The sequence below is a fragment of the Gasterosteus aculeatus genome, chromosome 7 (genome assembly GCF_964276395.1).
Source record: "Gasterosteus aculeatus chromosome 7, fGasAcu3.hap1.1, whole genome shotgun sequence".
NCBI lineage: Eukaryota > Metazoa > Chordata > Actinopteri > Perciformes > Gasterosteidae > Gasterosteus > Gasterosteus aculeatus.
The window spans coordinates 2,212,485-2,228,275 of record NC_135694.1 but is presented as its reverse complement, the minus strand read 5'-3'; the positions used below and the strand labels follow the sequence as shown (position 1 = coordinate 2,228,275).

Genomic DNA, 15,791 nt, shown 5'->3' with positions numbered 1-15,791 from the left:
GTAGAAAAGTGGCTGCATTGTTTTAGTTGATTCTTCCATCATCCGTTACCATCTCACACACACACACACCACACACGCACGCACGCACGCACGCACACTTAGAGGGTTACCGTTTAACCTCGACAGAACATGGAACAGAAGCAGGACTTGATTGCAGAGTTGTGGTCAAATCTAATAAGACAAAGATCTCCGGTCGGAGTGGAAAGAATCCAGGAGGGAAAGTCGGACATATTCTTCTGCGCGTGTGTGTGTGTGTTTGTGTTGGGGTGGGGGGGGTTGTTTCCTTCCTCAGATCAACACAGGAGCTTACCTGAGATGAAGGTCTTCAGAGTATTTCAGGCAAGCGTAGATGAACTCTTTGAGCTGGCAGTAGACTTTTGGCACAAACTCTGAGAAGGGAAGCTTCTTGGGGAAAGGAAGCTGGAGGGAGAAAGCGGGGATTAGGTGACATTTCATTGCGTTCTGATTCGTTGGTTTGTTCTGATGCGTGATCTGCTGTTCTGATCCGCTCTACCTTGTCCAGTTCGGGGTCTTCCAGAGGAAACTGGGCAGTGTAGTGTTTGTACTCCTCTTCCGTGGACACGGGGATTGGACTGAAGTTGTCCTGGTCCAACACCTGCCTGCACAGGGGAAAGAAAAAATAACAAGAAGAATCTTCTATTTTCAGACAGGAATCACAGAAATGCCTCTCACACACACACAGACGCACAACTATCCCATTGGGGGTCATTGCAATGCTTGTGTTTTTTTTTTACCACTTCTTGTTGGCGCTCCAGAGTTCGGACGTTCCAGCGTTCCATGGAGAGGCCGTGAACCGGAGAGCGCTCCCTCTCCAACAATACAACATTCCTGTGGCTTCCCCAGCGTGTGCATCTGTGTGTGTGTGTGTGTGTGTGTGTGTGTGTGTGTGTGTTCTCACTTCAAGTCCCTCTGGTGTCATCGCACAAAAGCGATGGTGAAACAATGGCATGTAAGCCCGAAAACACACACACCCTCTTGTAAGGGTACTACCCTTTCTGTTCCGGACGTTTGCTTTAAAAGCCTTCCTCCCTCCGGCTGGTCGTAAAACATCAAAACCAAGACGAGGACGTTTCCCACAAATCAACAGTGGTGCGTGTGCGTTTAGAAGTCCCACAAACTAGGTGCACCCTGGCGACAGGAAGGGGAAGGTCGGTGCGGCACGCACTCCGCTACTGAAACGCTAAAACGATCCCCCCCGAACGTGCCCCGAGGCGCCTCGCCAGCAGAAGGTGGGCGATCCGGTGGCCGCAGGTACCTGAAAGTGACGTTCCACCGCTTGAGCAGGATTTCCCCGTACTGCTCCCTCATCTCCAGCAGCATGTCGAACAGCTGCGACACCGGGAAGCCATAACCCTGCAGGGAAAAAAGAGGTGTTTAAAGCTTTTATTCTGAAGAACACGTGGATGGGAGAACATGTTTATTCACTGGTCATGGACCTGAGGCACCTACCTGCAGCGTGTCTGCAAAAAGCACAATGAGATTCTTCAGATCCAGGACCAGGTCGGGGTTGTCGCAGTACGACTGAGGAGACAAGAGGGGGGTTTGTTTATGTGCCGGTGGCTACTGGCGGGCTACGCGGGTTTCGCTCGCGTCCTTACAGAGTGCGTCCTCAGGGCGGCGATGAGCTTGGACAGCGCCAGCTCCCACAGCTCCTCCACGTACGCCCGGTTGACCAAACCCTGGGTGGTGTGAAGGACGTGGTCCTCTACCACGAAGAAGCTGGGCGGGGGGAGCGACACGATAATTAAAAGACAAAATCATTGCTTATTTACACAAAAACTGGAGGTTTTGGTTTTAGGTTTAATGGGTAAAATAGAACATTTAATCTGCCCTGACACTAATAAAATGTTACTTACATGAAGAAATAAGAATGAAGGAGAAGAAGTGGTTTGAATTACTGAACAATGTGAGAGAAACAGACGCGATGGCATTTCCCAAAACGTTAAATGGGAAAAACAGACCTGAGGGCATTTTGTGTGTGTGTGTGTGTGTGTGTGTGCGGCAGAGATGTCCAGCCCATGCAGTGTTTATAGAAGCGTCTGTTCAAGTCAGACAGAATGAATAACAGCAATAAGCCAACCACCATCACACACACTCCATCAACTGTGTGTGTGAACGCAACGGGGAGAGTTGGATGGAGTGACAGCTGAGAGGAAAAGTATAAGGAAGCTTCTGAGTGAGTGTGGCCAGAGAGATGAAAAGGGTAAAAAAAATAAAAAAAAATTTAAAAAAGAAAGAACCGAAGGGGATGAGAGACGAAAAGATGTGAAAAGCTCAAACAATGAAATGAGGTGTCTTCAGACGCTGAATGTTTGCTTTCACTCAAACTCTCTCTCGCCAAGTTACACATGGACAGTTAGAGAGGAGGGTGAAGGGTGGACGTGTGGACGCACGGATGCGGGCGTTTGTGGACCGGGCGGCGGATGGATGCGGGCGTTTGTGGACCGGGCGGATGGATGCGGGCGTTTGTGGACCGGGCGGCGGATAGATGCGGGCGTTTGTGGACCGGGCGGCGGATGGATGCGGGCGTTTGTGGACCGGGCGGCGGATGGATGCGGGCGTTTGTGGACCGGGCGGATGGATGCGGGCGTTTGTGGACCGGGCGGCGGATGGATGCGGGCGTTTGTGGACCGGGCGGCGGATGGATGCGGGCGTTTGTGGACCGGGCGGCGGATGGATGCGGGCGTTTGTGGACCGGGCGGCGGATGGATGCGGGCGTTTGTGGACCGGGCGGCGGATGGATGCGGGCGTTTGTGGAATGGGCGGCGGATGGATGCGGGCGTTTGTGGACCCTGAAAACTCTCCTGATGAAGCAGTTAATTAAAGATGGAGGCACTCACCCGACAATCTGATTGAAGTACCGCCTGTATCCCTCCAGAGTTTCATGCTGGAAATACACAAGAACAACAACAAATATAGCGGGAAGAGAGGAAGAGCGTTCAACTCCAGAGTTAAAGGTTAAGGGGTGTAGTTATGAGTGTGTGGGACTCGAGGTGCGTTCACACACACACGGGGTGGAGGTGCAGGGTCATACCATGTTAGAGTGCGGCTGCAGCACGAGGCGAGCCTGTTTCCTCCTCTGCTTCCTGTAGTAGTTCTCAAACACGTCACGCAAACCCTGGGACACAAATCACGGGTTAGCTGACTGAAGAAAAATGAGGCTGATTTCAAGGGAGAATGTATAAAAAGTTAGAACCACGGCGCGATGGGAAAGGTCACACTGAGGCCGTGTGTGTGTGTGTGTGTCTCAGAGAGGGAGACAGAGAAAGTGTCTTTGATGACCGGCTCCGGTTCAGTTTTACTTGGCGTCACCTGTCAGACATCAAAACTAGAAAAACACAGAACGGGCTTTCTGAACTTGTCCGCCTCGTATCTTTTCCTTCCATTACACAGAAGCTCTCTCGCTCTCTCATCTCTCTCCCCCTTATCTCGTCTCTGTGGGGGAAACGGGACCTATCTGGGGGCCAGACCAGGACCCCGGAGTCCTGGGCGAGCTCAGCGATAAGGAGGCAGATAACTGACATGTATATCTACACTGCTGACTAGCAGGAAGTGACATCACATGTAAAGAAGGAGATAAGGGGCCATGGAGAGCTATAAGGTCATTTAAAGAAAAGGGAAAGTCAGATTGTGTTACATCACTATTTGGAGCCCATCATTATTATTTTGTATTATTAAGACATTTGTGAGAAACTTTCACTATTAGGAGCGTAAATCTATGAAAAAAACTGCATTGCAAAGTGTTTTTTCATTTGTTCTGGATGTCACATGGATGCCTTCCACCTAAAACAATCGCTATTCAAATACGCGATTTGGACACAAATGTAATAACACTCAAAAAAAGGTCCAGAGGAGAGTTTGGTGTCGAACCCGGGTCGCCTTGTTTAAATGCTTCTGAACCGACCCTCGTGGAACAATGTCCATTGAAAAGCGCTCACACAGAACAATGAAGTGGATGGAAGGAAGATAAGTTCCACTGGTTGAAGCCCAGACGTCCGCGTGCTGGAACCACGTTTAGTCCCACCTCAGAACAATGAGCATCCGAGGAGCGAGAGCGGCACCGAGCGGCCGTGACCTCCTCGCCACACGCTCCCCTGACGGGGAGCTGGACCTCATACTCCCGTTTAAACCGATCACATCGTGTGTGTGTGTGTGTGAGAGAGAGACTAACAAAAGCGGCATTGTTTCGTTAGCTGGAAAAATCCTGGACTTAAAAACATGGAAACAGAAAGCAGGAATGGAGAGAAGGATGGAGACGGGAGGAAAAATTTAAAAAGGAGGTGGAGAAAGTGGTGGTCTTGATTGCAAGCAGGGCTTCACATCCAGGTTTACTAGACAAATAAATGAAACGGCCACATGCACGTGGCTGTGTGGGTACGGATCGCTCATTTAACGGTGTGTGCGTTCAGGATTTTCCAGTCAATCCTGCTGCCCGGTTCCAGCAAACTCTTTTTTTCAAATGGTGAATCCACGTCTGTGCCCAAGGCCTGTCAAACACACAACTTTAAACCGTGTGTGTGTGTGTGTGTGTGTGTGTGTGTGTGTGTGTGTGTGTGTGTGTGTGTGAGTGACCTCCGAGGTGAAGAGGTCAGACCTTTCAACACCTCACCGAGACTAAACACACTTCTTCCCCCCTCCGTCTCCCATCCTTCACTCCCTCTTCCCTTATCCATGTTTTCTTCCGCTCTTCTCTCTGAATCACCCGCCTCCCTCTGTGATGTGTTTTCACTCTCGTCTTCCTGTTTTAACCCCTGTCACTCTCTCCTCTCTCCTTCCTGTGAACGTCGGGAGTCACGCCGCTGACCTCCCCCCTCCCACTGTGTCACGGACACTTGTTCATCATTTAGAGGGGAAGTGAGATGGAATTCTGGGTTCAAAGACCAGGACACACCAAACAGACTCAGTTCAAGTGATCGCTATATTCACAATATTTAATAACTATATATTGGCTTATTTGTCTTATTGTGTGACTTCTGCCTATATTCTGCTGCTTTGGTTTAACTAAGACCAAGAGGAGAGCTCATATTACTATTACGTTATTTTATTCATTAATAAAAGGCACTGCAAGGCTTTGCACCAGCGTAATTAATGCTCATAGCTTATGAACCGGGGGGCTCTTCAGATCCACAAAGACTTTTAACAGTTGCGCCCCGACCTGTAAGAAAAGTGTGCCGCTTTTAAACATGATCAATATCCAAAAACAACACATCAAGTGACAAATCAAACGTCTCTCAAGGCCATCCAGGAGGTAAAAGGGAATAACAAGATTATCATTAATCTGCTCTTTTTTTTCTGCCTGCCAGCATCATGACATCGTCCCTTCTAACTCTTTGAACTTCCTCTATCATCCAACCTCACCCCCTTTACTCTTCCTCTAACCCCAATGCTTTCTTTTTCTTCTGCTGCCTCCCTCCATCGCTCCCTCTTTTTACCCGTTCATCTTCTAATTCCCGTCAAAGTTCATGCACTTCCTGTCCCCCTGCCAGACACACTGAACAGAAACAGCCGACCCTCTGGTCGCATTGGCCCGGTCACAGTACACACACACACACACACACACACACACACACACTGTGCAGCCGCCTGGTTGGAGTGAAGCCAGGCCCGAGGCGGAGGCCTCGTCTGACCGCATCGCATACGTCTCTATGCATAAACCTTTAGGAGAAAACAAACTTCAAACGGTGGTCGCTGAGAACAGAAAAGCGTTTTTTGGTGAGCAGTTAAGATTGTCTTCTGTTGTACGTCAGGCAGATTTTGAAAAAATGTCGTCACGTGTGTTTTTGGCCTCGGCCCCAAGACTTCCCAAAGGAACTTCTTGTGTCTGCACAGCTTCATCCGTTTAATTTGTATTTGCAGAACCAAAATTAAACTAAGGAACACGCACACACACATACACACACACGAGGTGTCCGCAGTTCAGCACCGCGGACAGCGCCGAAAAGTCGGCCATTTAAATGAACATGCGGGGAATTAATCGGGGTTAGAGGTCTCCATCGTCGGATCAGTCGACGTCACAACGAGAGAGAAGAAGTGGACTCACTCACCAGCACCGTGTAGATGTGCAGACAGCGGTAAACGGGGGAGAAATCCACCAAGTCCTGAGCACCCGGCACCTACAGAGACAAATAAACGCTTATACACATGTCGTTGATGTTTTGACAACAAAATACGTTTTTTTTTATTTCGTGCAAATAAAGTTGAAACGGAAATTCAAACAAGAAGGCGAGCGCGCTGCAACTACAGAGGATTATAATGTGGTGCTGAAGGCGACAGAAGAGAGTAGAGCGAGTTGGATTGTTCGCACACCGTCGCACTTCAGCGCGCAATTATTTGTTTAAAAAGTAAAGCGCTGCATTATTTTGCCAGTGTCACCACATCTGGTGTGACCATCCCACATTCCGCCGCTTCCTCCCTGCCCACATCCTCCGTGACCCCCGGGGAGAGCAACACGGGGGCCAACTGCCCATTTCAAAGCACACTCGGTCTCAAAGGGATGTGCCCTGTTGCCCTGTGGAAAGTTAGCTTTCTATAAAAAAAACACACAATGCCAGCTTTGATGTGACAACGAGGGGGAGGGGGGGAGGGGAGGGGGGGGAGAAAAGCAGGTAAATGCAGTTTAAAGCTGAGAGAATGTGCATCTTCCCCCGTGATCCATAAAAAAAGGACACGAGTAGAAGAACAAAGGGAGCAAATAGAAGTAGGAAGCGGGGACACAAGGGGACGGCTGTAAATGAAGGGAAGGGGAAAAGACGCGGCAGCGGTGGCGCGAGGAGACGGGCGGGCATCGCCGCGTCTCAGCGGCGCCGGCGCGGTCGTAACCCCCGGCGACCGCGGGGTCAGGCCCTTTTGTTTCGAGGCAAGGTTGAGTTAAGTTTACAGGACGTAAATAAGCCGAGGGGACGACGGGGACCTCAAAACACAACGACGGGGGGTTGACAAGTTCACCCTCATTGTGCTTCTCTGTAAACATGTGGCCGAGGACCTTAAATGTCCCACAGCTCCAGAGTGTCATTTGGTATAAAAAGACAACACGGTGAATGAAACTAGAGAAATGAAAGTGCTCTTATTAGTCTGAAGGATTTGAACAGATCAACTCAACACACTGCTGGCAAAAAGATTAGATTATGAGAGAAGACAGGAGGACACGAAAGGGACGGAGGCATTCTGATGGGTTTTCATGTTGGAGATTAGAGGACGTGATTAGATCCCGTCCCATATTCATCGTCCAGCTCGAGAGGACAGATTGAAATACTGTGTGTTTGTGCGTTTCATTCCCTCACCTCATCGTCCTCTTCGTCCTCCACATCCAGAATGCCGGAGTCCTGTTCCGACACCGGACTGCCGCGCTGCCCGCCGCCGTCCGCCGCCGCCGCCGCCTCCTTTCTGCTGCGCCGGCCAATGGGGGCCCTCGGCTGCGTGTCCAGCGAGCGCTGCATCTGGGCCTGAAGCACAACACGGGAGTCCAACTTTAGAGGCCGCACGCAGGTCCAATTCAAAAAGGGTTGTTTTATTGTTCTCTTTTCCAGTTATTTCCTACATTTCCCAGAACACCTTTCAAAAGCCAGAGAGGAGGAAGAGGAGCTTGTTTGCATTTAGCTTTTTGGCAAAACTTCAGAGCAGAGGATGTCCTTTGATGGTCTTACACCAAAAACCAGATGTACACCGAGAACAATTACACACCGTCTGCGGCGCGGACGTCTGCTACGATTACACTTTACAGGAAGAAAGGGGAAATAAATAAATAAATGGACGCGGATGTGAAAACAAGTCTGGGAGCAATAAGCCTTCATTTTAGCCAATTTTTGGTTGAAAAACGTAGAAATCGCCGGCGAGCTCACGCAAACCCATAAAGACAAAGAAAAGGAAGGGAAGGACAGGAAGGAGAAAGAGTCAAAGCATCCAAAGACCTAGATCATAAAGTAGTAAAGTGTTCATATGGAGCAACATTTAGGTAATGGCACAATGATCCGGGCGGTGAGGTTTTCCCAAACATCAGAGCAATGCGATGTGCAGTTTAATTGTGGAACACAAGGTATGGTGGGAAATGATGCTCCCCCCTCTGCAGCGGCCCACGAGGCGGGATGAGGCACGTTGAAATAAGAAGAAAACAGGAAGCTTTGGTTGGTCCTGTTTCTTGTAGAGATTATGGAGACGCTTTCCGTCTCCGCTCTGCGTCGCTCGCTTTTGGATTTTGTTCATCGAATCTCATTGGGATGCCGATGGGTCCTGTGGGAAACCCAGAGCGGGGTTCCCACCCACGCCCAGATCCGCCGCCGCGCTTTGAGAAAATCGTGGGGAATTCGGCTTCCCGAAGCGTTTAAATCCGCCGATTCAAAAAAAAAGGACGTCAACAGAAGACGTCAGCGGCTTCGATCTGTGCCGCCGCCCCGCGGCTCTAACGACGGCCTTAATGAGAAAAGCGGGTGTTGGTGGGAGGGCGGCTACGCACCGGACACACAGCATCACAACACAATGCCATCTTTGATCTGACGCCCGCACGCATTACGGGGCCGGTGACTCACATCGGACGACCAGCACAAACAGAGCCGGTGGAAAGGGGGGGACGGGGGGACGGGGGCAACGGTAACGTGCCAAATGTGACCAAAACCCACTAGAAGTCTCGTAAGAGGCCAAAGAAAAGAGAAAAGCCACAGACCTCAAAAACAAAGTGGAGAGCCTTGTTTTGGGTTTCTCCTCAAAAGGTCGTCGCCCACACACACACACACACACACACACACACACACACACACACACACACAGAGACAGACAGACAATGACACGGACGTCAGCACCTGCGTCAGAGACGTCCACTCAGAGGCTGATTTTGGGCTCTTTAGCATTCGCCAACAGGTGGACGCGGGTCCCCGGGGAACCCGGCGGGTTACAGGGACAGACCCCCCCCCCCCCCCCCCCCCCCCCACCTCGTCTTTTGTCGCTTCTCTCTTCACTCTGCTCGACACTCCAAAGCTCGAGTGAGGGCAGGAACGTGCGTCATCTCTTGCGCACGGCCCCCCCACTACAGTACGGAAAAGAGGGCATGGAGGGGAGAGCAAGTGGGGGGCAAAGGTGGTGAAGTGGAGGTGAAGTGGAGGTGAAGTGGAGGAGCCGTGAGGGGGACGAGGACCGGACTTTGAGCTGAAAGCCTCCGATGTGTGCGAGTGAGGAGCGAGCGGACTTTCCCTCTCCGTTCCTATCAAACCCTGATGCGTTTGAAGGGTCGTGGACGTTTGAACCCAGCGAGCGGCGACAATTTGGTCACGTGAGAAAGAATATTTACCCTCGGTAATAACGTTTATTTGTGCGCGTTAAATGAATGCTGACTGGAAGACGGAGGCCACAGATCACTTATTCTGGCAGGCTGAGTCCCAAACAGAAATAGTGATGAGCGACGGCGGGGAACCGTGGAGCGCTATTGGGCGGACGCCACACGCGCACACGCACGAGACGCCGGTCCGGCGCGTGCCCTCCAAACACCCTCGCTGCACGCACACGCGTTCAGTAACTAGATACAAGTAATCAATCTTCTTCCACTTCACAGGACCAGCAGTCTGTTCCCCATTAGTGTGTGTGTGTGTGTGTGTGTGTGTGTGTCTACCGAATGCACAGCAGAAGCTCTGAACTCGTGTTTTGCTGAAAGTGAAAAAAGAAGAGGAGAAAGAGGAGTAGATGGAAAACAGTAATGCTACCTCTCATTACACGGGGGGGGGGGGGTGAATATGTTTGTCTTATTGTGGAACTTTGGTCAATATAAACCAGAATAAACGATTGATGGAAGCAGATGAGGGTAAAGCGGCGACTCTTCACATCGTACACACTCACTTTGTTTTAGGGGCTTGAATTTCAATAAACAAGGATAAACTGCTCATTCGGCCTGCTCCTCTTCTCGTCTCCCTCGCCTCCCCCATCCTCCCCCTATCCACCATTCCTCTAACCATCCTCTTCTTCCCGCTTTCCCTCCTCCTGCATCCTTGTTTCCTCCTCCCTCTCTTCACATATTCCTTTCTCTGATTCCATCTTTTTTTGTCGTCTCCCCCATCTCATCCCTCTATTCTCCCCGCTCTTGGATTTCTTCTCCTCCACACATCTCCCCCCTCCTCCCCCTTCCTCCTCTTCTATGGGCATGTGGCAGCAGACAATAGCTCCATTGTAAGCCCTGTGCTCTCCTCCGTCTCCTCCCTCCTTCCCCAGATCTATTTATTTTCACATCCCTGTAACGGCGGCCGGGCACAGAGAGTTTGGATAATTTGTAACAGAGCGCAGCAGAGAGAGAGACACTCAGTCTGAGCGAGACAGAGAGAAAGAAGAAGGGACCGGGGAAAGGAGGACAAAGTCTAATTGGTTCCTCCACACACACATAAACACACTTAGTTCTGATTGAGTGTGAGCGCTCCGGGCCAAACATTCGATACCACGACATGATCCCGGTATCAGTGTCGGGGGCCCGCCGGCCCGCCGGGGGCTTCCATAATCTCCCTTGTAATTAGTGGTTAGAGGAGTTAGCGGTGAGCTCGGCGACTGCAAGTGGATTTTTAACCGCCTGTGATTCCCAAAGTGCGGCCGCAGGAACACCCCCCCCCCCCCTGAAGGCTCCAGAGCGCAGAGTGAAACTACTGAAAGCACATCATCACGGGGGGGTATTCATTTAAATCCCGTGAACTCCTTGATGGGAGTTCAAATGAAAGGTTTTAACAGACACAGAGGAAACCTAGAGGGCCTTTGTGAGGCGCCTCCAGAACATCCCGTTAGGGCCCCGAGGAGAAGCAGTGGATGGGTGAAGACCTGCAATCGCGTTTTAGATTGAGAAGTGGTCCTCTAGTGACACCTAGAGGACTAAATAACAACCTTCCCCCTGGTGTAATTGTACTTTTTCAAGTGGGTCAAACCGTGTCAGCTGACAACATCTAATGCTGCTCACTGCATGAGGAGGACGCATGGACGTGAGGACAGGAGGAGAAGGGGTCAAACCTCCAGGCGAGGAGGTCCGAGCGGGACAAAGTGCACCGAAAGGTCGGTGGAAGCCGACACGCGTCCCATCCGTCCGTCGTCGAGCGCCACTTAACGCCCGGAGTCCCACGAGGCAGCACGAATAAACCAAGCGAGGCCCCGCTTTGAGCTATCGGACACCGCGAGAGGACGCAAAACACACAACGGTGGTCTGACGACTACTTCCTCGGCCTCGGGAAAACAGAAAAACAATTAGGCGAGTGCTGAAAAGCAGACGCGAGTGTGTGTGTGTGTGTGTGTGTGTGTGTGTGTGTGTGTGTGTGTGTGCATTGGCGAGCCATGGCGTCTCCTGCAGCGCCTCCATGTTTACAGGGGAACCACAAAGTTACACAAACGCGTTTAAAAGTGTTGACAATAAGTGTAATGAATCTCTTTCTTATTTACAGGACGCAACTAGTCAAAACTGCTTATTTTTGCCAAATAAAGGGATCTTTATAAGGTATCGTTAGAGCTTCCACTTGGTCTTCTGAGGGAAGTGTTCTGCATCAATGTGTATTTTGTTCTTTAGATCTTCCATAGACATTCTGCTTCCACGTGTACCTGTCGGATGGCCGTCTCTCCGATCTTGTCCGAGTGTTTCCGGATGCTCTCCAGGAAGTCTCTCAGCTGCGTCATCGCCGTGTCCCGGATCTGGGTCCTCAGCATGGGGATGTTTTCCGCCATGATGGAGCAGAACCGGTACTGACCCGCCCGGGGGAGACACGTGTGCTCCAGCAGCTCCAAGGTCCGCAGCGCCGGGTAGTACCTAACACACACACACACATAGACGTTATGTGTGTGTGTATATACAGTATATATATCTGGCTCCACCTAGTGGTTGGAAACAGTGGTCCAAATCGGCAAAGTGCACCACTTTCCTTCCTTCAGGACCACCATTCAACCCCCTCAACGAGATCCCAATGCCCCCCTCCTTCCTGCCCCCATTCCTCCACCTCCTGCACCTCCTCCTCTACTCCTCCATTAATGACCGCTAACCCGACACATCTCCAATTTATTCTTTTGGAACTGTATCTGCAAATTAACCTTCATACAGCATTTAATAATGTAACCCAGAATTGGTAACTGACCTTTTGGCCCTCATCTGCTCCTGAAGTCTGCTGTACATCTCCAGGACTGGGGGGAGGGGACACCAAAGAGGGTTATTCTGATCCCGCCAGTGCTGCTTTAGGGGGAAAGCTGTGCATCTCACATCTAGCCGGCGTTACCTGGCAAGCAGTGCGACAGCTTGTCTATGGTGGAGGCGATGTTCCTCTGTTGCACGCGGCACTTCTGCAGCTCCTCCATGGAGCCCATGAGCTGAGAAGAAGAGGGGGGGGGAAGGATGGAGCGTTACTTCAGAGACAAGTCCTGAAAAGGGGACGGTTAGGACGTCCGCGACATTTCTCGTCTCACCTCTTTGCCGTCATCCTGAAGACGCCCGTTGGTCTCGGTCACCTGACTCTGAGGGAGAAGAAGAACCAATGAGAGAAGAGCTCTCCTCCAGCTCCACATCCAGCTGTTCTGATCCACAACCTCCACCCGTCCCCCCCTCACCTTCAGCTTCTGTGCCTCCCCTCTGACTTTGAGCAGCTCCGTGATGGAGTCGACGAACCCCTGGAAGTGGTGGTTGCACATCTTCTCGATCTCGCGGTCGTGGTTCCTGATCCGCACGTCCAACTTCTCCATGAAGAGGCCATGCTCCTGGCCGTCATACACCGACCTGGGCGGAAAAAACAAAAAGGGAGGGAGGGAGGGAGGAGAAGACAACGGGTAAGAAGGGACAAGATATTTCCAAAAAGCTCGCTTCATTAAACTCCGTATTTAAAAAAACTTTAGGGGTCAAAGGCAAAACTGTCTGCAAAATAAGCTTGAACACATATTTACTCCACTTGTTTGTGGCATCAAGTGAAACATTAACAAGACGTGTGTCTTCATATTTCTGTGTGTTTCAAGGTGCCTCATTGCAATAATGAGACGATACTAAAAAAAGACAAGAGGAAGGAACGTTTCCTTCAGGGGGCGCTGACGCATCGCTGCTGATGCTCCTCCGCGTTCCCACATTCTCTGCCACCGACCACCGGCTGTTTTAATCATGAGCATAACACACACACACACACACACACACACACACACACACACACACACACACACACACACACACACACACACACTTTATAAGAAGAATAAAGAAAGTGATGAACGTCAATAAGTACTTCTCCTTTTAGCTTATTTACAGGGCATTCAGACTAAATCAATATAAAAAAATGTTAATGAGAGCAAAGACTTTTAATAGATTCAAAACGCTTATAAATTTACATTCTCATTCAGCCTGTTTTTAGTATCTTTCTTCTCTGTAATAACAATCACAGCTCTTCCTGTGTGCTTTCCCTTCCACACACACACACACACACACACACACACACACACACCTGTGTATGTGTTGAACCCCCCCCCTTCCTCCTGTTGACCAGGAAATGCCCGACTTACAATGGCGAGTAGGTCTGACGCCACCGGGAGCTTTCTTTAGACACACAGAGTGTGTGTGTGTGCGTGTGAGACATTCATGGAATTAAGGAAGAAGGCTTCCATAAATGTAAAAGCAGCGGGAGGAGCTACACGGTGCGTGCGTGCGTGTTGTCACTGCCCTCGACAAACATAACAAACAATAAATTCACCCTCATTCACTCAGTTAGAATCCTATAAATGAATACATGAGTAGGGGGAGCAGGTCGTTCTCGATATGCGCATGATGTTATTTTAGCTTTTTAGTGTTACAGCTGACAGACTTCCTGGTGACTCCTGTGCGAATTCAATTAACCTCCAACAGGAACAGGGATGTAAAGTCTTACACATACTTGAAAAATGACTTAAAACGAGTAAACTACAGGCTACTTTCACCTCGAGAGAAACATCCCGTCCATTCGCCATATTTACAAACGAATCATGTGCCTTTTCCGTGATTAAAAGTTAGATGGCGAACGTCTAAAAAGACGAGTTAAGTACAACTTTGATGATGAGAAAGTGAGTTGACTTTTTCAGGCTCGCTTAGAGGAAGAGGAGGTTAAGACTGTGGTGTGTGTGTGTGTGTGTGTGTGAGAAAAGTGAGTGTGCATGCAAGAATATGTCTGTGTGTGTTGGTGTGTCCTCCCCGACTACAGACTGATGACTCAGCGGGGTGTGTGTGTGTGTGTGTGTGAGTGTGTGTGAGTCTTAACAAGCTGGTGGCGAGTCGCTCCCTTCGGACACGCTGAATGTCTGAGGCGTGAGATTATTCCCTCAGAGCTCTGCAGCTCAAATGAAAACCCTAATGCTTCAGAAACCTTTAGAACATCTGCACGCACTATAAACCCTTAACAAAGGCCTTCGCTGAATCAATGTTTACATTTGCACACGATTCTGCTGAAATTCAGCAGTAGCTTTGTTGAAGCTGAATAAACGCTCAGTTTTTGTGCAAATAACCACGATGGATAAAAAAGCCTCGACTGACTTCAGGCGGTTTCTGTTCACAGCTGCTAAATTATATCCATATCGGGAGGGAAACCACTCGAAGGAAAGAATACCACGATTCACGTTGGCATGCGCTCATCGGTATCGTCGCCATGGTTACCTGCCGTGCATTATGCCGCCTTCGCCAACCGCTTTAAACTGTGGTTCAACCGTCCGGTACAACTTGCACGGCCGAGAAGCTGCCGACCAATCAGAAACAACCCCCCCTCCCTCCCCCCAGCGGCTATAGAAAAGGGAAACCACACACATAAAGGCCCCCGTCATTAATGGCTATATGTGAAGAGACTAACCAGCGGCAGGCTGTTAAACACAGGGTGGGGCGCTCTAACTCTCTCACACAGTTACTGACGAAGAAATACATTTTAAAAACTGCAGATCACTGCGGTTTGTACATTTTCTCTGCTATATGTGGCTATAAACTGAAAAATGTCTTCTAATAATAAGAAATATAATAATTTTAGTTTTTTTTAAGCAAATGGCTTATTTTGAACGGAGATGTTTTTTGTATTTTAAAAATGGATCAAAAGATTAACAGCAATAATAACTACATACAACTGCCCACCAGTTTGTTTTACTACTCATAATTGGACAATGAAATTAATATTTTTCCGGACCTCGAGCTGTGGAAAAAAGAAATATTCGTCACACCCGATGCCGGTGTGAGAGCATCGTGGTGGGAAAAGGCAGTGGCCTCAGACGGCGACGTCACGTAGGAAACTTAACCAAAGTAAAATAGCTTCATTCAAAGGGTCTGGCGTCGGATAATTCAGCACCATGAAAATGTTACCAATTGTCTTTCAGTCAATGAACTATAACATGTCGGTTCTAAAAAAGGTCAAATATCTCTCAAACTATAACTCAATCAGACAGTGAAAAACGATCTGCTGCCGCTTCAACAAAAACGATTCCTGCAAACCGGAAAAACGACACCAGAGAGGAAGCAGTTGCATCCGTCATCACCTGATACGTTGATCGCTCCTGCACTTCCCCTGGGCCGAAAATAACACGGCCCCAAACAGGCTGCTCTTTATTTATTAAGCGTGTGACGGTGCGGAACGCGGATCCTCGACCTGACCAGACACGGGACGAAGCGGTGACATCACATCCTCGCCGTCTGACCGAGCGTCACGCGGACGCACTCGAGAGGACAACGTGGCGGGCCGGAGGCGTCGCACCGAGCTGTCCAGGCGTGTGACAAATGCGTCTGGGGCGGGCACGCCGGACCTCCCGCCAGGCAGAACAACAGATGACAGATGCATGAAACGTTCAGTAACACATCA

The 15,791-nt window shown here is 49.9% G+C and overlaps 1 protein-coding gene across 6 annotated transcripts in view; it reads right to left on the bottom strand.

Moving 5' to 3' along the window:
- The window catches only part of exoc6b (exocyst complex component 6B), a 42,283-nt gene that overhangs the window by 25,047 nt on the left and 1,445 nt on the right, over positions 1-15,791 (bottom strand). For all 6 annotated transcript variants that reach the window (XR_013468129.1, XR_013468131.1, XR_013468130.1 and 3 more), the window contains exons 2-15: positions 12,559-12,724; positions 12,418-12,465; positions 12,231-12,321; positions 12,093-12,138; positions 11,566-11,770; positions 7,302-7,463; positions 6,066-6,134; positions 3,056-3,139; positions 2,862-2,908; positions 1,620-1,740; positions 1,471-1,542; positions 1,277-1,374; positions 515-620; positions 311-420 (exon numbers count right to left, since the gene is read on the bottom strand). Coding sequence is in view for 2 of the 6 variants with exons in the window: in XM_040183183.2 (XP_040039117.2) it covers positions 311-420; positions 515-620; positions 1,277-1,374; positions 1,471-1,542; positions 1,620-1,740; positions 2,862-2,908; positions 3,056-3,139; positions 6,066-6,134; positions 7,302-7,463; positions 11,566-11,770; positions 12,093-12,138; positions 12,231-12,321; positions 12,418-12,465; positions 12,559-12,724 (1,425 nt within the window). In the remaining 4 variants the exon portion in view is untranslated. The remainder of the gene's footprint in view (positions 1-310; positions 421-514; positions 621-1,276; positions 1,375-1,470; positions 1,543-1,619; positions 1,741-2,861; positions 2,909-3,055; positions 3,140-6,065; positions 6,135-7,301; positions 7,464-11,565; positions 11,771-12,092; positions 12,139-12,230; positions 12,322-12,417; positions 12,466-12,558; positions 12,725-15,791) is intronic.